The 23,321-nt window shown below is 40.8% G+C and overlaps 2 protein-coding genes across 5 annotated transcripts in view; both read left to right on the top strand.

Moving 5' to 3' along the window:
- LOC123991059 (nuclear receptor-binding protein 2-like) overlaps positions 1–11,811 on the top strand; it is a 64,084-nt gene extending 52,273 nt beyond the window's left edge. For both annotated transcript variants that reach the window (XM_046292219.1, XM_046292221.1), the window contains exons 5-17: positions 835–875; positions 1,119–1,213; positions 1,484–1,507; positions 1,610–1,696; positions 1,871–1,926; positions 7,013–7,108; positions 7,519–7,651; positions 9,430–9,583; positions 9,764–9,899; positions 10,025–10,078; positions 10,269–10,332; positions 11,207–11,262; positions 11,363–11,811. In XM_046292219.1, coding sequence (XP_046148175.1) covers positions 835–875; positions 1,119–1,213; positions 1,484–1,507; positions 1,610–1,696; positions 1,871–1,926; positions 7,013–7,108; positions 7,519–7,651; positions 9,430–9,583; positions 9,764–9,899; positions 10,025–10,078; positions 10,269–10,332; positions 11,207–11,262; positions 11,363–11,443 — 1,077 coding nt within the window. In that variant the 3' untranslated portion in view covers positions 11,444–11,811. The remainder of the gene's footprint in view (positions 1–834; positions 876–1,118; positions 1,214–1,483; positions 1,508–1,609; positions 1,697–1,870; positions 1,927–7,012; positions 7,109–7,518; positions 7,652–9,429; positions 9,584–9,763; positions 9,900–10,024; positions 10,079–10,268; positions 10,333–11,206; positions 11,263–11,362) is intronic.
- A 4,403-nt stretch (positions 11,812–16,214) lies between these two features.
- The window catches only part of LOC123991058 (poly(U)-binding-splicing factor PUF60-like), a 29,459-nt gene continuing 22,352 nt past the window's right edge, over positions 16,215–23,321 (top strand). For 2 of the 3 annotated variants that reach the window (XM_046292218.1, XM_046292216.1), the window contains exons 1-4: positions 16,215–16,325; positions 21,151–21,246; positions 21,379–21,468; positions 22,051–22,101. In XM_046292218.1, coding sequence (XP_046148174.1) covers positions 16,305–16,325; positions 21,151–21,246; positions 21,379–21,468; positions 22,051–22,101 — 258 coding nt within the window. In that variant the 5' untranslated portion in view covers positions 16,215–16,304. Of the gene's footprint in view, positions 16,326–20,778; positions 20,864–21,150; positions 21,247–21,378; positions 21,469–22,050; positions 22,102–23,321 lie in introns of all 3 variants that reach the window. The other variant, XM_046292217.1, reaches the window with a different exon arrangement.

Here is a 23,321-nt window from a genome sequence, read left to right as displayed (position 1 = left end):
GCTTTTTGAACTTTTTCCCATATCTGACTCCTCTGTTTGCTTCTGAGGAGCAACGAAAGTTACATGCCCTATGGCCGGTAATGGCATTGCGCAGGTATATTGAGCGGACCAGGGGTGTCAGTTTTTGCGACCAACTGTCTGTTTTGGTAATCCGGCTTGTGGTAGTGGGCATTCTAAGCAGCGTCTCTCCCAATGGATTGTGGAGGCTATTGCTCTGTCATATGACAGCAAAAGGAAATCATTACCTACACCAGGGGTCTGGTGGCGTCTGGGGTGTTGTTTAAAGGGTTGCCTGTAGGAGATATTTGTGCTGTGGTGAGTTGGGCATCACCACGCACTTTTGTGAAGTTCTATCGCTTGGATGTCACTGCCCCCAGTGTAGCCCATATCGTGCTTTCAACTGGGGCATGAGAAGGTCATTAGGCAGGGCAGATAGGCAGATTGCACAATACCCAAGTACCACAGGTTTTCCTGTCGGGTTGGAATTTCATATCCCCATAGCTGTGTTGTACCGAGTTGACCGACTGAAATGTTCCATTATGACTATAACTACTGTTCCCTGAAGGAGGGAAACAAGGTACAACACCTGTTCGGACCCATGCTGCCTAGTTCAGTGAAGTGGGGTACTGAATTGAAAGGATAAATCCTTGTCAGGCGCGATTCCAATGTTATTCAGTAGAGGGTGCTAGCGAGCCAACTCCCCATAGCTGTGTTGTACCTCGTTTCCCTCCTTCAGGAAACAGTAGTTGCAGTCATAACTGTAAGTTTACTGTTCCCACATACTTAAACCATATTGTACTTTTTAAGTGTCTGCTGTTCACTTTGTCATTCCAGGCTTGGAAGAGATGGTGTACCCAAATTCTCTCTGCCCTCAGGTAAGACCAATAACTTTCTCTTTCTCTCATCCCCACGATTTATATCCAATGGCAGTCTGAACTATTAATCCAGGACTGGGGTCTTTAACTCTTGTTCCAGTCCAGCACTAACATACCAGATTTTACAGATCATGTTCCAGCAGCTCTCCATGGCCAAAGTGTTTAGTCAAGTGAATGGATCTTCAATTGCCATCTTATTAGTTAAGTTAATGGATCTTCAATTGCCATATTATTTACCCCCAGTTACCTGCACTCCTGTGAGCCGCCCATCATCCATGGCAACCTGACCTGTGACACCATCTTCATCCAACACAACGGCCTCATCAAGATTGGCTCAGGTTTTACACCGCAGACTTTCTACCTAATCCTAACCCTAACCTAGCTATAACCTGAACCTAACCCTGTGGTAACATGCATTAGGAACAGTTCAATTGTGACTTGAGAGCTTCATCTGAATAAATGGTAGCAGTAACAGTTAGCATTGCATGCTAGCAAACCCCTATACTGTGCATTGTGTGTACTACAATTGCCCAAATATGTATTATCATTGTTCTTCTATCTATGCATCTGAAGTTAATACTGGATACCCTGCTCTTTCCTATCCACAGTATGGCACCGGTTGTTTGTTAATGGTAAGAACCATATAAGTGTGCCGCACATCTAATTCTCTGAACGTCACAATATTATGTGTGGTCTGGATTAGATTTTTCTAGCTGTCTGTCTTGTCCTCTCAGTGTTTCCGGAGGCCGGTGTTCATGGTAAAGTCCGTGCACACCGAGACGAGCAGAGGAACCTGCACTTCTTCTCTCCTGAATACGGCTGTGAGTGTTTTACTGAGCATTCCTCGATTCTGATACAGTATATGTACTGCATGTCTGGTCTTCATGCTTTTATTAGTTGCCAGTTTCACTCTGGAGTTTCCCACGACGCTGTGACTAGGCAGTTAATATCATACATGTCATTTTAGAATAAATGTTCTCTCTCTCTGTGTCTAGCGGCTGAGGATGACTATGCCATTGACATCTTCTCCTTCGGGATTTGTGCTCTAGAGGTGAGCACCCAGCTGCAATAGTTGATACATGTATTATAAACCTTACTCTCCGTCCTTACGGACGATAAGAAAATTATTTAATTCTGATCAATGAATTTAGTCTTTTAGGACAGTGAAGCACTGCTAGCAAATCTGAGCTTTGTGTCTATAAAACAATTGTATTATTAAGTTATTGAAATGTGTAGGCCTGTTGACAATCCTTGCCACAGAAAAGATTTACCATCAGCAAATGGAGAGTTTGCTCTTCATTTTTTTTTTTAATAGCTCTCTTAAAGTTGGTCATATGTAGGCTTACACAGGAAAAAGGGTACATTACAGTGGTAAGGTAACAGTAAGGTAGCATTGTGAATTCCACTACAGTAGTGGCTTCTGATACCCAAGTGCCTGCCATGAACAGGCACACAAACATAACACAAATCTTGCAACAGACCTGCTTTACAGCGCATGTTTCAAAACAATATTTTGGGTAATGTATTTCCTTTGGAATTTACCTTGGGTTGAGGTTTGTTTGAATGACAAATAAGTATTTGAATGTTCGAGCTCTGGAAAATGCCACATGAGAGAAGACTGGGGCAGGATGGTATGAGAGAAGACTGGGGCAGGAAGGTATATGCAGACTTGGTCCAATTTTTGCAATTTTACGCAATTATTAATTGTCATTGAGTATGACCGACGCAGTGGAAACAGAATCCTCTCAAGGGTGAATGGAAAATCTTTAAAAAAATATATATTATAAATATTAGTATTATATAATTAATGACATTATGAAAATTAACAGAAGCCATTCAAAGCATATTCTGTCCATTAAAATCACATCAAATTGATCAGAAATACAGTGTAGACATTGTTAATGTTGTAAATGACTATGGTAACTGGAAACGGCTGGAATATCTACATAGGCGTAGAGAGGTCCATTATCAGCAACCATCACTCCTGTGTTCTAATGGCACGTTGTGTTAGCTAATCCAAGTTTATAATTTTAAAAGGCTAATTGATCATTAGAAACCCCTTTTGTAATTGTTAGCACAGCTGAAAACTGTTGTACTGATTAAAGAAGCAATAAAACTGTCCTTTAGACTAGTTAAGTATCTGGAGCATCAGCATTTTTGGGTTCAATTACAGGCTCAAAATGGCCAGAAACAAAGAACTTTCTTCTGAAACTCGTCAGTCTATTCTTGTTCAGAGAAATGAAGGCTATTCCATGCGAGAAATTGCTAAGAAACTGAAGATCTCTTACAATGCTGTGTGCTACTCCCTTCACAGAACAGCGCGAAATGACTAACTAGAATAGAAAGAGGAGTGGGAGGACAAGTACATTAGTGTCTAGTTTGAGAAATGGACACCTCACAAGTTCTCAACTGGCAGCTTCATTAAATAGTACCCGCAAAACACCAGTCTCAACGTCAACAGTGAAGAGGCGACTCCGGGATGCTGGCGTTCTAGGCAGAGTTCCTCTGTCCAGTGTCTGTGTTCTTTTGCCCATCTTAATCTTTTCTTTTTATTGGCCAGTCTGAGATATGGCTTTTTCTTTGCATCTCAATGTCTACACTGTAATTCTGATCAATATGAATATTATTCTAATGGACAAAAAATGTGCTTTCCTTTCAAAAACAAGGCCATTTCTAAGTGACACAACTATTGAACGGTAGTGTATGTAGGCTAAATGTAGCCAAATTCTTTCGGGTAAATGTCATCATCTGTGATCAATTTAGAATAGGTTAGTTTAATAGCCTACTGTTGCATGATTATTGTTATACACACTGAGCGGCTGGACCCATGCTTTTACAGGCTTTGCCTTGGGAGCAAAATGGCGTCATAATGGCATTGCCATAACGCCATTTTTATTTTTTACATTTAAATCTTTGTCAAACCCAATAAAGCTTGATATAAATAGTCACCCGGGGCTTTATTTAATGGTCATTTGGAATGTCAAGTCAATGAGCATTTTGGGTAAATAATACAAAACATTGTGGAATATTAAGTCGCCAGTACCATGTAACAGGATGATGCGCTTCTTTTAAGAACATCTGTGCAAAATTGTAGGAGTAGACCCTGCTTAGTGTACTATAATATAGATGTGTTGCATTGTCTTCTTTGTAGACCTTCAAGTTGTGTTCATAAGCACAGTGCACACATGTCCTCTCTCTGCCTAATATTTCAGACCCTGTGTATAACAGAACACAACAGACAGACCATACATATACACTCATGTCCCTCAGTGGTGCGTATTCATGAATGCCAAGGGAAGCCAGTTTGGATTTGGTTTCAGACCAATCACATCACATTAGAAGTTGTCATTATCCTCCGGTAGCTAGCTAGCTAAAATTGTCCCTTTCCTAAATTAGTCATGGATGGAGATAGGGATTTGGACTTGGTGGTATTACTTAGTTCTCCATACTGGCCAATGATTATAATGGTGATTCTGATCAAACCATAAATTCATACATTGTGCCCCTGGCCTGAGAGGATGTAAGTTCAACATGTAGCTAGATGTAGAAATGTTAGGCTAATGCTAACTAGCTGGCCTGGTGCATCATTGCGCATGAAAGGGAAGTTAGGCTAGCGAGCAAGCATTTTAGCCAGGTAGCCTAGGACAACAAAAACTAAAAGCTTGTATCACAGAGTCATAGACTGTTTAGGCAACATGAAAGAGGAGGATGGTATTTGCATTTCTGTGCAAGTAGAGTCTCACACACACATAAATCATTACCATGGATAGCCACATCATGTAGCTTATGTTGATTGGACTAAATTGATTTTGGTATCTTTTAGTTGTCACTGTATTAAACTAGGTGACGAGATGATGTTGAAATAGTGCTGGAATAGTGGGAGCAGCGCCTGTTTTCTTTGCAACTTGGTAACTCGCCTTGGTTATAAAGCAATGGTTGTTTAGTAGTCAGAAAATGTCGGAAGATTTAACTTGCTTGACCTTGCTGTATGTCATATAACGGTCTGTTACATGCAATATATTTTTACGCATTCACCGGACATGTTGCTCTTTGGTTTTGTAATGAAACAAAGGTGTGGTTGAATTTATTCTGCCATTGTGTCTTCTTATTGTCTCTGCCTTAGACCTATATATCACAGTGTCAAGACATATGAACTAGCAGGTTATAGAGCAAACAACGCAATTATAGTTGAAGTCGGAAGCTGTTGGCTGGGCTCCCTGCCTGTGCCATTAAACCCCTACAACTCATCCAGAACGCCGCAGCCCGTCTAGTGTTCAACCTTCCCAAGTTCTCTCACGTCACCCCGCTCCTCCGCTCTCTCCACTGGCTTCCAGTTGAAGCTCGCATCCGCTACAAGATCATGGTGCTTGCCTACGGAGCTGTGAGGGGAACGGCACCTCAGTACCTCCAGGCTCTGATCAGGCCCTACACCCAAATAAGGGCGCTGCGTTCATCCACCTCTGGCCTGCTCGCCTCCCTACCACTGAGGAAGTACAGTTCCCGCTCAGCCCAGTCAAAATTGTTCGCTGCTCTGGCTCCCCAATGGTGGAACAAACTCCCTCACGACGCCAGGACAGCGGAGTCAATCACCACCTTCCGGAGACACCTGAAACCCCACCTCTTTAAGGAATACCTAGGATAGGATAAAGTAATCCTTCTCACCCTCCCCCCCTTAAAATATTTAGATGCACTATTGTAAAGTGGTTGTTCCACTGGATGTCATAAGGTGAATGCACCAATTTGTAAGTCGCTCTGGATAAGAGCGTCTGCTAAATGACTTAAATGTAATGTAAATGGAAGTTTACATACACTTATGGTGGAGTCATTAAAACTAGTTTTTCGACCACTCCACAAATTTCTTATTAACACACTATAGTTTTGGCAAGTCGGTTAGGACACCTACTTTGTGCATGACACAAGTCATTTTTCCAACAATTGTTTACAGTTGTATCACAATTCCAGTGGGTCAGAAGTATACATACACTAAGTTGACTGTGCCTTTAAACAGCTTGAAAAATTCCAGAAAATGATGTCATGGCTTTAGAAGCTTCTGATAGGCTAATTGACATCCTTTGAGTCAATTGGAGGTGTACCTGTGGATGTATTTCAAGGCCTACCTTCAAACTCATTGCCTTTTTGCTTGACATCATGGGAAAATCAAAAGAAAGCAGCCAAGACACCAGAAAAAATAATTGCAGACCTCCACAAGTCGGGTTCATCCTTGGGAGCAACGCCTGAAGGTACCACGTTCATCTGTACAAACAATGATGACCATCGTTATGTTTGGAGGGAAAATGCTTGCAAGCCGAAGAACACCATCCCAACCGCGAAGGGGTGGCAAGCAGGGGTGGCAGCATCATGTTGTGGGTGTGCTTTGCTGCAGGAGAGACTGGTGCACTTCACAAAATAGATGGCATCATGAGAAAGTAAAATTATGTGGATATATTGAAGCAGATCAGTCAGGAAGTTAAAGCTTGGTCGCAAATGTGTCTTCCAAGTGGGCAATGACCCCAAGCATACTTCCAAAGTTGTGGCAAAATGGCTTAAGGACAACGTACTCATGGTATTGGTTGGCCATCACAAAGACCTGACCTTAATCTTATAGAAAATGTTAGGGGAGAACTGAAAAAGTGTGTGCGAGCAAGGAGGCCTATGAACCTGGCTCTGTTACACCAGCTCTGTCAGGAGGAAAGGGCCAAAATTCACCTAACTTATTGTGGGAAGCTTGTGGTCGGCTACCTAAACCGTTTGACCCAAGTTCAACAATTTATAGGCAATGCTACACTCAATTAGTATTTGATATGTAAACTTCTGACCAACTGGGAATATGATGAAAGAAATAAAAGCTGAAAGAAATCATTCTCGCTACTATTATTCTGACATTTCACATTCTTAATATAAAGTGGTAATCCTAACTGACCTAAAACAGGGAATTTTTACTATGATTAAATGTCAGGAATTGTGAAAAACTGAGTTTAAATGTATTTGGCTAAGGTGTATGTAAACTTCCGACTTCAACTGTATCACAACACATAGGGGGAAAAAAGCCATATTACAACCTGCCTTGGCTTCCCTGGGGATTTTATGCATGCACCGCTTCTGATGTCCATTCTTAACATAATCTCCTTTATTTATAGATGGCTGTCCTGGAAATCCAGGCTAATGGGGATACTGTTGTGTCCAAGGAGGCTATCACCAACGCAGGCCAGTCTTTGGAGGATCCCCTCATGAGAGTGAGTTTCACTCATGTTTCCTTTCATGGCCCAAATATAGCCTAGCAACAGTGGGCAAAAACACATGACCACATTCATCTTTCTCTGATTAAAACAAACTTATTTAACTAGGCAAGTTAGTTAAGAACAAATTCTTATTTTACAATGACAGCCTACCGGGGAACAGTGGGTTAACTGCCTTGTTCAGGGGCAGAACGGCAGATTTTTACCTTGTCAACTTGGGGATTCGATCCAGCAACCTTTCAGTTACTGGCCCAATTCTCTAACCACTAGGCTACCTGCCGCTGTCAATAGGGACAGGAGTTTTACTTGACTACGTGACCTGACCAGGACACCAGTTTTGACATACTTTACATTTATCAAACCCTAACCACGATATAGCTTTAACTTGGCTCCACTCCCTCTTAAAGGAGTTCACCCAGTCATGTGTCCGTCATGAAGCCAAGCAGCGGCCCACAGCTCACGACCTGCTATTCCACCGCGTGCTGTTTGAGGTCCACTCCCTCAAGCTTCTGGCTGCCCACTGCCTCATCAGCAACCAGTGTGAGTGTTTCCTCAGTCCTCACCTCTGGAGCCCCAAAGCACACCGCATGCAATATGTGGAATTGCCATTTGAGTGATTCCACACGAAACCCTGACAAAGAAATACCATGATTTTGGGGATGTTCATGACATTTCATCCATAGAATTGGAGGAAGGATTTGATATTAGTATCGAAAAGCATAAAGCATGTGTTTTGTGTCTGTCTCCGACAAAGAAAGTTTGACTTCCACCCAAAATTACTTATTTTCTTTTTTAGGTTTAAGGAAGTGTGTAGGTCCCAATCTATATCACACAGCTATGAAAGTTCTATATTTAGAACCGCCTGCTCGATCGGCGACTGTCAAATTTGGCATATTTATTACATTTTGGCTTTACACAGGCCTCCTTTGAGACGGCGTAATGTTTCATTTGTAAGTGCTACAAACCAAAATTGGTGTCAGATGAAGCTTTACTGCTTGTTCGATAATATGAGTAGTATTTTGATTTCAATCATTTTCCTACATTAATTTGTGAATATCGAAAAATATGAATATTGAAAAAACAAATGTTTTTATTTAATAATTGTTAACTATATTGTTGAACATAATATGCTCTATGGGCATATCAAAGTTCCAGGGTGGGACCTCTGCTAGTTTTAAAGTTATGACCCATTTTATACATGAAATTGGCATAGGTAATGTAACCAATCACAACCCTCCTTTTACTTGTATCATTGCACATCCTGCAAATCGCCAGTAGGGGGCGACCATTTGAATCCATTTTCATATTCACTCTGTTGGTAATGCTTACAAGTTGGATCATAACTGTAAAAGTAGCAGAGATCCCACTCTGGAACTTTATTATCCATGCATAATCACTTTACCTCTACCTACATGTACACATTACCTCAATTACCTCGACTAACCTGTACCCCCACACATTGACTCTGTACCGGTACCCCCTGTATATAGCCTCGCTACTGTTATTTTATTGTTGCTCCTTAAATATTTGTATATTTTTTGTTTTATAAATGTTTTACTTAAGTTTATTTTAGTAAATACTTTAACACTTTTTTTTCCTTAAAACTACATTTCAAAGCAAGCATTTCACTGTAAGGTTTACACCTGTTGTATTCGGCACATGTGACAAATAAAATTTGATTTGATATGGCTGTAGAGTATATTATATTCAACAATATAGTGAAAAATGATGATCAAAAATGTTATTTTTTCAATATTCATAAATTAATGAAAGAAAACAATTATCGTAATCAAAATACTACTCACATTACAGCGAAAGTGGTAAAGCTTCATATGACACCAAATTCTGCTATGTAGCACTTACAAATTAAACATTATGGAGTCTTAAAGAAGGCCTGGGTAAGGCCAAAATGTCAGAAATATGCCAATTTAAAAAAATATTTCTCAATTATGGTTTTAGGTCAACATTTCTTCCTCCACAGGACCGTTCTTTGGATTAAATGTTGTGAAATTCCATCAAATCATGGTCTTTTTTTGGTCTGGATTTCATGAGGAATCACTTTTTTGGCCGGGGGAACCAGTCTGTTTGGTATGACAAGGAGTGGCATGATGACACAAACAGAGTGGTATCCAGGCTAGCCATTTCTGTGGGAGAGAGAAAATGTTTCCATATTTGTCACGTGACAGCTGAAAAATTATGTAGATTTTGTGGGATGTATCTTTTGTTACAATGGAAGTGGAAACATTTTTCTATTTCATTTGCTAATAGACACCCTGGTGTGAAATCCATGTAAAGCTCCCTTTCCCTTCTCTACCCAGACCTGCTCCCAGAGAACTGTGTGGAAGAGAAGACCAAGTCCTTTGATCCCAATGGTCTCATGGCGGAGATCAAACATGGCGACCGGCCTGGTGTGCAGCTCAAGTACTCCCATGTGTCCCCTTTGGAGCTGGACAAGTTCCTGGAGGACGTCAAGTAAGGGCTAATTCCACTCACCCATTGGGCTCAGGTCAAAAGTAGAACACTATATGGAGAATAAGGTGCAATTTAGGACAAAACCTGAGAGGACTGCCTTGTTCATTGTGACGGTTCATTGTAAAGGGTATTATATACACACCTGTGGCTCCTGACTTCATTCTGAATCCCCCTCCTCAGGAATGGGATATACCCCCTCATGAACTTTGCATTATCGTGGCCCCACCCCGTCCCCCGTGCCCTCTCCCTGTCCCATGAACAGGTGGAGTCGGTAAAGACCCCCACCCCTGAGCCCCAAGAGACAGAGAGCAGAAAGGTGAGGTCTGTGTGTGCATGTCTGTATCTCATTCTATTTGTTTATGTCTGTGTGAGAGAGACAGTGTTGCAAGTTAAGGTACGCTTATCACTCTAATGCAATGTCGGTCTGATGGTGTGTTGCAGGTGATTCAGATGCACTGTAACTTGGAGTCAAATGATGAAGGGACCAAAACTCATGTGAGTTTGATTACAATCTTCTTTTAAGTAATGGCGTCCATCTCACGGCGGTCTTTTGCAGTTACCATAACTGACATGACAACACCCCCCCACACTTATTTTTTCTGTCCTTGGATCCCCACAACTATTTGCATTTGAGGGATAAGCATATTCTGGGTTAATGAAATGTATTCCTCTCTCCTCTCCTTAGCTCTCTCTGTTTCTTAAGATGGATGACAAGCTCCATCGACAACTCAGCTGTGACATCCTTCCAAGTGAGTTCTAATGGACACTTTATCTGTTAATACAGTTCATTTATTGCCACTCTTGATAAAGATGAGCAAAAAGTAAATACAAATACTGAGCTCTATTGTACGCTCAAAAAAATGTGACAATTATAATACACAATTGCTCAGAGAACGAGATTTTGTTTACACCCCTTTTTTCAATACCTCACCTTGCGAGGATAACGGCACTGAGCCTTTTTCTCAAATGTTTTATGAGATTGGAGAACACATTGGGTGGGATCTTAAACCAATCCTCCATACAGAATCTTTGCAGACCCTTGATATAATTAATCTGTGCTTATGGACTGCCCTCTGCAATTCAAACCACATATTTTCAATGGGGTTCCAGTCTGGAGACTGAGATGGCCATTGCAGAATGTGGATTTTGTGGTCAATGAACCACTTCTTTGTGGATTTTGATGTGTGCTTGGGGTTATTGTCTTGCTGGAAGATCCATTTGAGGCAATCGGGTTTTGGGCTACATTGTCCTGGTAATGGGTAAACTTCATAATGCCGTTGTCCTTAACGGCATTATGCCATTGACCACAGGGCCCCAGGACCAGTGGAAGCAAAATAGCCCCATAACATCAAATATCCACCACCATATTTTAACAGTAGGTATGGGGTTATTTTCTGCATAGGCATCCTTATTTTGGACACCAAACCCACCACTGGTGTGCTTGAACAAATAGCTCAATTTTCATGTCATCTGACCAGAGCACCGTTGCCAATACCATTTAGTAAACTCCAGGCGTTTACATTTGTTGGATGACATGAAAATAGAGCTCTTTGGCCATGCACACCAATAGTGTTTATTGCATACTGTTGTATGAGGCTCAACCATTTTGAATTAATCTTTCAGATGACAGCTCCAAAGACCTTGCCAATGAACTTGTTCACTACGCTTTCATAAGTGAGGTAGGTATTATTTTTGCGTAATGTTATTGCAAATGGCCTTAATCATTATAATCGATATCCTGTAATGATCTGACCGCTAACCCTGTGTAACCCCATGCAGGAGGACTGTGAGAAGCTGGCAGGGTTCCTTGAGGATGCGCTCACCAGACACAAGGGCAAAGCCTCTGGAACCACACAGTGAGAAGGGTCCGTTATGAAAACTGGCTCAGAGAGGGGCCTCATGCATTGACCACTCGAACAGAAAGAGAAAGGGGCCAGAAGGCAGGATCCCTCAGCCAGGATCAGAGGGGTCAGGTCCAGTGATGGTTTGAGGGATTGGGACTGGGGCTGATGATTGGTGGGATCATCCCATAGAGGGCTAGGATAGGCCAGGATTGAGAGGGACAGGAAGCATCTCTGGTTGGAAGACCCATAGACATCATGGCTACAGTGCATTCGGAACGTTTTTTTTTTACGTTACAGCCTTATTCTAAAATGTATTTTTTTTTTTTACTACAACCTACACACAATACCCCATAATGACAAAGTGAAAACAGGTTTAAAGAAATATTAGCATTAAAAATATTTATTTGTATTAAAAATAAAAAACCAAAAAGTATTCAGACCCTTTGAGATGAGACTCGAAATGGAGCTCAGGTGCATCAGGTGCATCCTGTTTCCATTGATCATCCTTGAGATTTTTCTACAACTTGATTAGAGTCCACCTGTGGTAGATTCAATTGTTTGGACATGATTTGTAAAGGCACATACATACCTGTTTATATAAGATCCCACAGTTGACGGTGCATGTCAGAGCAAAAACCAAACCATGAGGTCGAAGGAATTGTCTGTAGAGCTTTGAGACAGGATTGTGTCAGATCTGGGGAAGGATACTAAAATAAATTCTGCAGCATTGAAGGTCCCCAAGAACACAGTGGCCTCCATCATTCTTAAATGGAAGAAGTTTTGTACCACCAAGACTCTTCCTAAAACTGGCTACCCGGCCAAATTGTTCAATCGGGGGAGAAGGCCCTTAGTCAGGGAAGTCACCATGAACCCGATGGTCACTTTGACAGAGCTCCAGAGTTCCTCTGGAGAACCTTCAGGATCGAGGTAAAGATGAACGGAGCAAAGTACAGAGAGATCCTTGATGAAAACCTGCTCCAGAGCACTCAGGACCTCAGACTGGGGTTAAGGTTCACCTTCTAACAGGACAACAACCCTAAGCACATAGCCAAGACAACGCAGGAGTGGCTTCGGTCAAGTCTCTGAATGTCCTTGAGTGGCCCAGCCATAGCCCGGACTTGAACCCAATCGAACATCTCTGGAGAAACCTGAAAGTAGCTGTGCAGCGACGCTCCCCATCCAATCTGACAGAGCTTGAGAGAAATTGCAGGGAAGAATGGGAGAAACTCCCCAAATACAGGTGTGCCAAGCTTGTAGCGTCATACCCAAAATACTCGAGGCTGTAATCGCTGCCAAAGGTGCTTCAGCAAAGTACTTAGTAAAGGGTCTGAATACTTATGTAAATGTTATATTTCAGTTTTTTTCCCCCATACATTTGCAAAAGATTCCAAAAACATATTTTTACTTTGTCAATATGGGGTACTGTGTGTAGGTTGAGGGGGAAAAACTAGAATACATTTTATAATAAGGCTGTAACGTAAATAAAATGTGGGGGAAAATCAAGGGGTCTGAATACTCCCCAAATGCACTGTATGTTCAGCTATCCCACAATGCAGTGGAAGATTGATAATTACCCTTGCCTAAAAGGGATGTAATGCCTTAAAATGTCTTCATGACTTTGTTCCTCCATAATGTCACTACTGTTACTGTACTGCCAGTAGAGATATTTCCAATGATGGATGGACATAGTTAATTCGATACAAACAAATAAAACAGCTATGTTTTCATGTTAATTTACAATACTTTAATTAATAGTTAACTCCAGAAATGTTAATTGTTTTTAGAAAATAATCTTAAAAAATAAGATTTTTTAAATAAAATGACTCCCTAGTTTTATAAGCCCCGGAAATACCTACTGTAGAAATGTCTAGTCAGAGTAACTTTGATGACAAAGATGAGAACCGTCCAACATGCACTGGTAATGCTAAACATGCTAACACTTATTTATGTTTGCTTAGTTCTATGAACAGCATTGGCGTTGCACAGAACTCTTTTTCTGTTTAAGTTTTAATGGTGTATAATGGTCTTCAAACAAACTCGCAGTGCATTATACCAATCGTTTACTAGCCTGAATGACTCTCCATGCATTAGTAGTAATGAGCAATGAGATGATGCCTCTCTTTTAGTCTGTAGTGCTCTTAAGGGTTTTTCCTGTGAAAGTGTTCTGTAAGCCAAAGACTTGCAAAGTGCCTGTGATGGCAACCTACCGTGTACAAAACCCATAACACATTACACAGCAACATAAAGCGACTTTAGAATAAGATGAAAAACTCCTCCAGACAGTCAACAATTCAGGCTATTGTGTTGATGTCAACAGAATGATATACTTTTATTTTCCTTTATTCTGAAAACCAGATTGTGAATGTGAAGAGGGGCCACAGCAGACATGTTTAAATACATTCTGGAAAAGGAATTGCAGCTAAACACATAGAATGTGTACTTAATTTAGTGAATATACTCCACTCCAATTGAGACATTTTAGAACAAGAATATAAATGGAGGGTTTTCATAAATAGTTCAGAAGAAATAAAGCCCATAATACAATTATTTGGGAGCAATCAGTTGCTGTTTTATTGAACGATACAGATATTGTATCTTAATTTGATCATTCTGTTGTCGCTGAGAATCTTCCTGCACCGCAGGAAATTCAAATGAGACTTGTGATTTACAAAAATTCACTGAAAACCCGCAGTTATCTTTTTCTCTCGTTCGCTCAAATGCCAAAACACCAGATTGAATGTCACAGTAGTACATGTATTCTAATGTACATCAACAACCGTCATTTTCAATAGCTTAATAACACAAGATGGATATTGGTCTCCACTACGACATACAAGTGTATTCAAAATGTAGCCATAGGCTACACCTAAACTATAGCCTATCAAAACTAATTTCATATTTGAAAAAATAAATAAAAATTTGCTTAATGAAATCCTGCTGCAGGATTATTTTACTCCTTCGACAAAACTGGTCAAATTAAGATAACAACTACAGTACACAACACAAGAAAGCTTTATATACTTATGTACAGTAGGTTGAAGCTGAATTCTGCGTTAATAAATGTGCTTGCTATTTAGCCTTTATGTCCACTGATCCCTAATCTCGGTTAACCCAGTAGACTCCACAAGAGATGAACAGATCCCCAATGCCTTTTAAAGAAAGCAAGTCAAGTAATAAGGGATTTTGGTCTAAGTGGATTTAGTAAATTATGGATGGCTTTAAGAAGTTGCCCGTGTTTTTAGGGAGGAGAAAAAAAGAACTTTTCTTAATCAATCTTGCACAATATATGTTCTTCAGTGTCTGCATCTGTTAACAATATTACATTTGTTTCTTATGGTATCTGTAAAGCTGTGGCCCCATTACAATTGCAGTCCTGTATAATCTGCTCATTTCTCTTAAAATGTCCAGCCTTTTATCAGCTAGTCTCGAGGGAAACATTTCTGTGAGAAGAGTTATCGGTAGAATATTGTGTAGATAAATGTGTTTACCTTGAACAGAAGTGTGAATGCTTAGAGTGGTGCTACTGTTGCTCTTATCTGGTCTCATAATCGGCAATGCATGTATTAATAATAGCTGAAACTGTTCAGGCTTTGCTTTTCCAAGATTGCCTTAGTCATTGACTGACTCCAGGGGGGGACCTGCTCGAGACAAATGTATTCATCCATCCATCAGTCTTTTTCTGTAGTGATCACTTTCTCCTCAGTCTGGATTCTGTTGAATTTATGTAGGCTCTGTATAGTACTGGACGTGTTCTACTTATCCTTCTGTAAATTATTGTACTGCAATGAATGACAATAAAAAATGTTTTGTCACACCATGGTGAGACTGTTTGAAGATTATTATTATTCTTTTCAATATATTATTGGTCTTGGGGTCCTGACAAACATTTAAACTTTAAGACACAGATAAGTACCCCCCCCCCCCAAGGCAAACTGTTAATATCAGTTCGAGGGGCCTGACAGCAGACAGTGACCAGGGGGAGGTTACACAAGTGAAAGAAGTTTTATTGAAAGGGTCAATCTGTGATTGCTACGTCCATTTTTTCTTTGAGAATATAACTTGCCTCATCAAATCGAAGTTTATTTGTCACGTGCACCGATTACAACAGGTGTAGAAATGCTTATTTACAGGCTCTAACCAACAGTGCAAAAAAGGTATTAGGTGAACAATAGGTGAGTAAAGATATAAAAACAACAATAAAAAGACAGTAGCTAGGCTATATACAGACACCGGTTAGTCAGGCTGATTGAGGTAGTATGTACATATGGTTAAAGTGACTATGCATATTTGATGAAGAGAGAATAGCAGTAGCGTAGAAGAGGGATTGGTGCAGTGCCCCTGTGACAATTATGGACCCCCTAAATGTGGAGTATGAAATCATTTTTACATAACTAATTTTTACTGTGGATTTTTTTACATTTCTACATCCATTATTAGACAGTGGCAACGATGATGATTATGAGCATGGTATTTTGCCTGCTAATGTCTGCAATGCAGTGAAGAAAACGATGACAATAACATCTAATGTAACTGGCCCCAGCTTGGCCCACATTTACCAAAACGGGCGGTGTAGGGACTTATTGTTTGAATATGCACATTGCCCCTTTAACCTTTCCTGACTATGACAAACATATCTATGAATGTAAACCAATTGTATGGCTACATCAGCACTACGGTGTACTTTCAAGCACATGTCTACTTTAGTCAAATGGGCAAAATAACGACGGAATCAAACCTAGCAACCCTGAACTGTGCCTGAACTGACCTGAAATCAAGCTCTCGCGACGTTCTTTCGCCGGTCTCGGGTTTAGTGTTTGTCCTGCAAGTCTCGCGGTACTCGCAACCTGGTGGAGGGCCTATTCAAGTAGGTGTGCTTCATGGCGGTGACGGAGATTGCGGTAAATAACTTGCTAAATAAGTTAAATATGAACTCAGTTATTGTTGTCCCCGTCCTGTTTCTCAAATAGTTGTGAATCTACATATCTTGTAGCAATTATTGGTTTATTCCCGTGAACCACGTTTAATTCACAAAACCTGAATTTAGGCATGCGGCCTTTATCAACTACTAGCAAGCTAAGTTAGCTAACTACTGCGACAATTGGCTCTAGACTAATGCTTTCTAGCTAAAATAAATAAAGCAATTGCTAGCTCACTGGTAAAGATGTTAGTATGTTAGACTGCCTTGTTGGAATTACAATGCATGATTGAAAATAGTGATATGCTAGGTAGCTATGTTAAAGAAGACGCAACGACCAAGTTAGGTTGTTACGTTAGCTCGCCTCAACTATCCTAACGTTACTTACGATTGAGCTCCACCCACTCAAGTGTAGCAACTTAGCTAGTCATTTAGCTAACAAGCAAGCGTATCACTTGCTTACGCTTCGCATTTTCTAGTAACTAGGGGTGTAACGATTCACCGAACCCACGGTTGGGTACGTACTATTGCGTTTTTGTTATCACGTTTCGGTACAGCGGGAAAATTAAATGCCATCCACAATGTTCCTGCCATTGTCTGTTGTGACAGGGTTGTTATGTGGGCCTCAGGTTTCCACTCTGATGCTGCGTTTGTAACTGTGGGAGGTGGGAATTTAACGCTACCAGTTGGATGCATTCATGTGATTTGAAATCGAGAATTGTCCATTGGCAAATGGTCAATTTGCCACCATAAACTAAAAGTACAACTTTCATGATTGTAACCAATTTATAGAGTTCAAAAACCACATTAATAAATGTTTTTTTATAAATAATGTTGCGTTGCATTTAATTACAGAAAATGCGGTTAGAGGCCATTTCGTTAGTAGGTGACAGAGGTCACCATGTGGGAGGTGGGTGCTCAGGATGATAGACACGTTTCCCAATAGGAATTAGTTGGAGGTCCATTCAAGTGGATTTTTCCCAATTGTATGTGGTAAATTCCCACTTCCATCTTCGAGAACGCACCATGACTGCTTCCTTCAGTGCCAGATGCGTGACGCATAAACAGCGTGTGTCTGTAGCAAGGTACATCTACCACTCTGGGTTGATGGGTAAAGGGGTATTTGTAGCAAGGTACATCTACCACTCTGGGTTGATGGGTAAAGGGGTGTCTGTGGCAAGGTACATCTCCCACTCTGGGGTAATGCGATGGGAAAGGGGCTATCAGTGTTTAGTATGCGGCAGGGCTTGATATGAACTTTTTTAGCCTTTTGTTCTTGTGTCGCCCGTGTTCGGGAAGGGTTTGGTTGAGGGGGCTTTTTGCCTTGGCTCATTACTCTGGCGACTCCTTGTGGCGGGCCGGGCACCTGCAGGCCGACTGATCTTCAGTTGAATGGTGTTTCCTCCTGCACATTGCCGGCTGGCTTCCCGGTTAAGCGTGCAGGTGTTAAGAAGCATGGTTTGGCTGGTTGTGTTTTGGAGGACGCATGACCCGACCTTCGCCTCACGCAGCCTTACAATGTAATTAAAATCAAAACATATAGCCCCACGTTTGTAGAACAACTAAAGTTACCTTAATAACTCTAAATTAAGCATATGGGACTACCTATTTCTTTGTTAACCGCTCAACACAGAATAGCCGCATGTGTGCACTAACTCTAATCGTTTGGAGAAAATATCCTTTCTATTTTATTCAGCTTCGTTCAATTAGATTCTTTATTCTATAAAATAATGCCACAGAATTATAACCAAATCTTGTCAGCTAAATGAATTAGTGTAGCCCACAGGCATATTGCATTAACCAGATCAAGACCTAACAGTATGTATGCTATTCTGTTTTTCTGAAAAAGACTACATTTTCTTCATATATTTCTTTAGAACTGTCTAAAATAGAGAATGGATTCATTGTGAAGGTAGGCTATATTACATGGATTTAAAATGTAGATGATCCAAATGTCTGCATCGGTGGCTTGTAGGTGTGGAAGCCAGGGTACACTAAATGTGTTAATTAACGGTCAATTACTGTGAGACCAACCGTTATTTGCTTGACAATCACCGGCTAACAAAATCAAACCCCTAACTGTGGTGGTCGTAGAGCAAAACAGAGAGCACCATGGTTTTTGTGAGAGTCTCATCTTTCCATAGTCATAATAGTTTGTAGGCCAAACCGTTCGGACACTACAGACGATTTTGTGAGAAGACCGATTTACTTAGAATGGCAACCATGCCCTGCTGTGTGCTGCCTGAAACAATTGTGATCGGAGTAATTGTTTGATATTGTTTTTACTTTTTACGAATGGACAACTGAAATATTTTGTGGTTGTCTGACTTTTTAAAAACTTAACCCCAGACAAGCCTTAATGTCGAGCCCTGAAGCGCAACACGGTGCATTGGAAGATGTATTGAAAGCTTGCTTATATTATATTGGGGCGGCAGGGTAGCCTAGTGGTTAGAGCGTTGGACTAGAGGTTAGAGCGTTGAAAATAAGAATTTGTTCTTAACTGACTTGCCTAGTTAGCCTAATTAAATTGATGGAAATACATTTGACTGGTCATGCTTATCAGTGTATGAGTTAATTTGCATAATTGAGTGGAATTGAATTAGCGTGTGTGTGCAGTATATTCGTTATGCATCTTATTTATCTCGTATACAACATACAGAGCCTTTGAGCAGAAAATCTGTCAGACAGCGTGAGAGTGCCTGCTACAGCATCTCAAACAGCAAATTCATAGTTGACGGAACGCAGGCTTCATCAGCTCGTCATACCACTTTGTAATGAGCTGGAGGCATTATGCATTTTGAAAACATATAGTTAATTGTGTGAAACCTGAGCGTTTTCCTACATATTATGAGGCATGTCTTACCTTGCTTCAAAGTAGCCTAGCCAAATTCAGACCATATACGTGGAGGCAATTGTTTTATATCAGCTTTCTTTCATTGTTATTGTCCAAGGCGTCATATTAGCATCCCATGCTAGTTGTTGCATATTAGATCTCTCTTTCTAAATTTCTAACAGATATTTTCACCTGTCACATGAAACTGCTCGCATGTGTGGCGCGCTTTTGACAAGTGTTTTCCCGCTAATTGCATTGTGGAACAAACATTTGCACGTAGCCTACTGCGTATTTCTGCGCTTATAATGTGAAGAAATAATAGTTTATCAACATTTTAGGCTAAATATTCTGATTTGTTGCATCAGACTCATTGCGTTTTAAAGTTTTGCTTTATGTAGCCTAGGCCTGCTAGTTGTAGGAGTTTGGGATCTAGTGTCCCTCTGCTGTCCCAGTCGGTTTGGAATAGGCTATTTCTTTCTCAACAAGCTGTAGATAAGTAAGGAAACTTCTCTACTATGGGGGAATAGTAGATTGACATAGGCTAGTGATTTTGCTGTCATTTACTTGTCTTGTTGGCTGAGAAAAAGTACATGCGGATAATTAGGTAAGAAGGACCGCATCTTCGACTTGCATGTTCTGTTAATATGAATTACCATAATCTAAATATGATTTCTGTTATTCTAAGCACCGTGGGTGGACTCCCTAATCAGGTTACTTACCCAATGCATATGGGTTCTGGTAAATTTCTCAAATGTCCGATAAATTCAAAAGTCACATTTTCTGAACCGAATCATTGTTTATTAACATGGTGCTGAAACCCCCTATTCTCAACCATGGAGAATGGGCGCATATCCGCGGCTATAAACTAAAAACAATAAACATAGCTTACTTATCGCTCGTGCAATTTATTTTGGAGGTGTGCTTGGGTTGCATGAAGGTCTGCTTGGATGCAGAAGGGAGGGGATGTGGTGTTTCTTTGCATTTCTTTCTTGTACCGGTATACGGGGATGATATCAGCCTAAATGTGTCAACAGCTGCATAGGCTATTCTTATTGAGTGTGGCGACATACGGTTAAAGTTTTATCCAACTCTCCTTCCATCGGTGATGGAATCTACTGGGAAGCCAACATTTAACCAAATCTGGGATTTAAACAATGATGGAGGATCCTCCAATTCTGGTTTATCGACCCCACACACGCCATCGTACAGAACTAGTTCCCAGCTGCGCCTCACAAAAGGACAGTTTGAAATGCAGCAATTAAGATTTGAATTGTGCTTATATAGCCTGCAAATGTTGTTGTTTTTTAGCTCAGATTTACTCAAGGCATATTTATTTTAATTTTGTAAATATATAGATTTTTAAAGTATTTATTTGGGTTCACAGTGCGGGACGAACCGAGTTACTTGAAAGGTTCAGTACGAATACGTGTACCGTTATACCCCTACTAGTAACTAACTAGCTACATAGCGATCTAGTTTGCAAGTTAGCTAAGTTTGTATAAAATTAGCTAGCTTAGTTCATACTTGGTGCAAATAAAGGATTCCAAGCTTACCGCCTTGCATCTGCTATCATGTTAGTCTGAAGGCATTTTCTCTCTCTCAGACTTTTTTGAATTGTTAAGGCTTCCCATTCACTCTTCCCCCTGGGTTATCCTGCCTCTGAGGTCCCAGCGTTTAGCAGGTTGTAGGTAAGGAGCTTTTCTCTATGCACGCTTGTCTTGAGCGTCCCAATCACTGATGACTGGTCTTTGATATTGAAATTCTGACCCCCCACCCCAGTACGAAATATGCACTGTGACGATTCCCAATCTGTACATAAATTATCCTTATTATGATCATAGTAGAAGAGAGAGATGTAGCCTACCAAATTTGCAGTGCTCAGCAAGTGTCATTCATTTCTCCAATTAATAAGTGTTCATGTCTCCTGCGGATGCTCATATGCATATTCATGTTTTTCACTGCTGTGGTTCTTCAGGGAGGGACAGCTCTGATGATGGAGAATGGACAGGGCACAGGCGCGAAGCTTGGCCTGCCGCCTCTCACCCCAGAGCAGCAGGAGGCACTACAAAGGGTGAGCCTACTTATTACATGTACATGACTAAATACAGGTGTATACGTAATGTCTTTCCATTAGTCAGTTTGCCTGCGCTTGCATTATTCTCTCGCGTTTCCGTTTCTTTCATGCTGAATGACTTTTCTTCAGGCAAAGAAGTATGCGATGGAGCAGAGCATTAAGAGTGCCTTAGTGAAGCAGACCATTGCTCATCAGCAACAACAGCTTACCAACTTACAGGTGAGACTTGCAGAACTCTGCAACTTAACTCTACGTGTCGTTGACCATATGTTCTTATCTCTTAACGCCAACCACTCAATTAAATGCTCATATCTAAGAGTAACTTGGACCATTAGCAAGATTGTTACATAGATAATCGATATGACTATCTGCCCTGGGAGCTTTGTAGGTATGAAACATTACATTACATTACATTATTGTTTAGTAGCACAAAACATAGCAGCACAGCTTATAAAGTATGTTTGTCTGCTTACGATGATAGGGTGGGTATATTTGTCCTCTTGTTTCTGCCTCTTTTTTTTCAGCTAGAGAAGATCAGCATGAAGACTTTGTTAAACATGTTGATTGCTTTGCACTTGTTTTCACATAGGGGTTTTGATTGTGGGGTGATGTTGTGAAATGATTTTGGGGAAGAATTGGGTGGCAGAGGGAAAGTCAAATCAGTCCTGAAAGCTTTTTATGGGGAGTGTGTAATGTCACTAAAAGCTGATGTATAGCAAAGGAACAACATTTGAAAAAGCAAAGCTTAAATATATATCTAACCTACTTTTCAGTACCCTTTTCATCTTTACTGTCTTTCAGATGGCAGCAGTGACAATGGGCTTTGGAGATCCTCTCTCACCTTTACAATCGGTCAATAGATTATTACACTTTTTTCTCTGTGCGCTTTCATGATACAAAGGACTGTTATCTTTTTTTGATCGGCCACTCTGGGCTCCATCCTAGCCATTGCAGCTGACCAAATAACTAATATTTTAAAAGAAGACATGTTTATAAATATTATAATTATGAGGGACAAGTTCTTATATGATGTGCTGAGTCTGCTTAATTCAGTCTGGTTAAAGCTGCAAAATGTAACTTTTTGGGCGAAACATTCATATATATATATATATATGTGTGTGTGTGTGTGTGCGTGTGAGTTATACATCTGTCATTCTCATTGAAAGCAAGTCTAAGAAGCGGTAGATCTGTTCTATGTGCACTATTTCTATGCTTCCCATTCTTAAGTTTAGTTTTAGCATATTTTACTTTCGGTTTTGTACACCAGCTTCAAACAACTGAAAATATAATATTTTTGGTTATTGAAAATACACAGCTCAAAAGAATAAAGGGAACACTAAAATAACACATCCAAGATCTGAATGAATGAAATATTCTTATTAAATATTTTTTTCTTTACATAGTTGAATGTGCTGACAACAAAATCACACAAAAGTTATCAATGGAAATCAAATTTATCAACCCATGGAGGTCTCGATTTGGAGTCACACTCAAAATGAAAGTGGAGAACCACACTACAGGCTTGATCCAACTTTGATGTAATGTCCTTAAAACAAGTCAAAATGAGGCTCAGTAGTGTCCCTACAACACCTGGGCATGCTCCTGATGAGGTGGCGGATGGTCTCCTGAGGGATCTCCTCCCAGACCTGGACTAAAGCATCCGCCAAGCATCCGCCAACTCTTCGACAGACTGTGGTGCAACGTGGCGTTGGTGGATGGAGCAAGGCATGATGTCCCAGGCGGAATTGCTGACAAACTCCAGCCACATGAGGTCTAGCATTGTCTTGCATTAGGAGGAACCCAGGGCCAACCGCACCAGCATTGGTGGATGGAGCAAGGCAAGAGCAAGGGGGCTGCCAAACATCCTGCACTGTGTTGGGCTGCACAACCCCCACCTGTGGACGTTGGGCGTCGGTCTGTTTCTGACCGTTTGAGCAGACACATGCACATTTGTGGCCTGCTGGAGGTCATTTTGCAGTGCTCTGGCAGTGCTCCTCCTGCTCCTTGCACAAAGGCGGAGGTAGCGGTCCTGCTCCTGGGTTGTTGGCCTCCTCCGCGTCTCCTGATGTACT

The sequence above is a fragment of the Oncorhynchus gorbuscha genome, linkage group LG12, assembly GCF_021184085.1.
Source record: "Oncorhynchus gorbuscha isolate QuinsamMale2020 ecotype Even-year linkage group LG12, OgorEven_v1.0, whole genome shotgun sequence".
NCBI classification, from domain to species: domain Eukaryota; kingdom Metazoa; phylum Chordata; class Actinopteri; order Salmoniformes; family Salmonidae; genus Oncorhynchus; species Oncorhynchus gorbuscha.
Note: the sequence above shows the minus strand (reverse complement) of the source record. Positions and strands in the feature narration are given on the sequence as shown.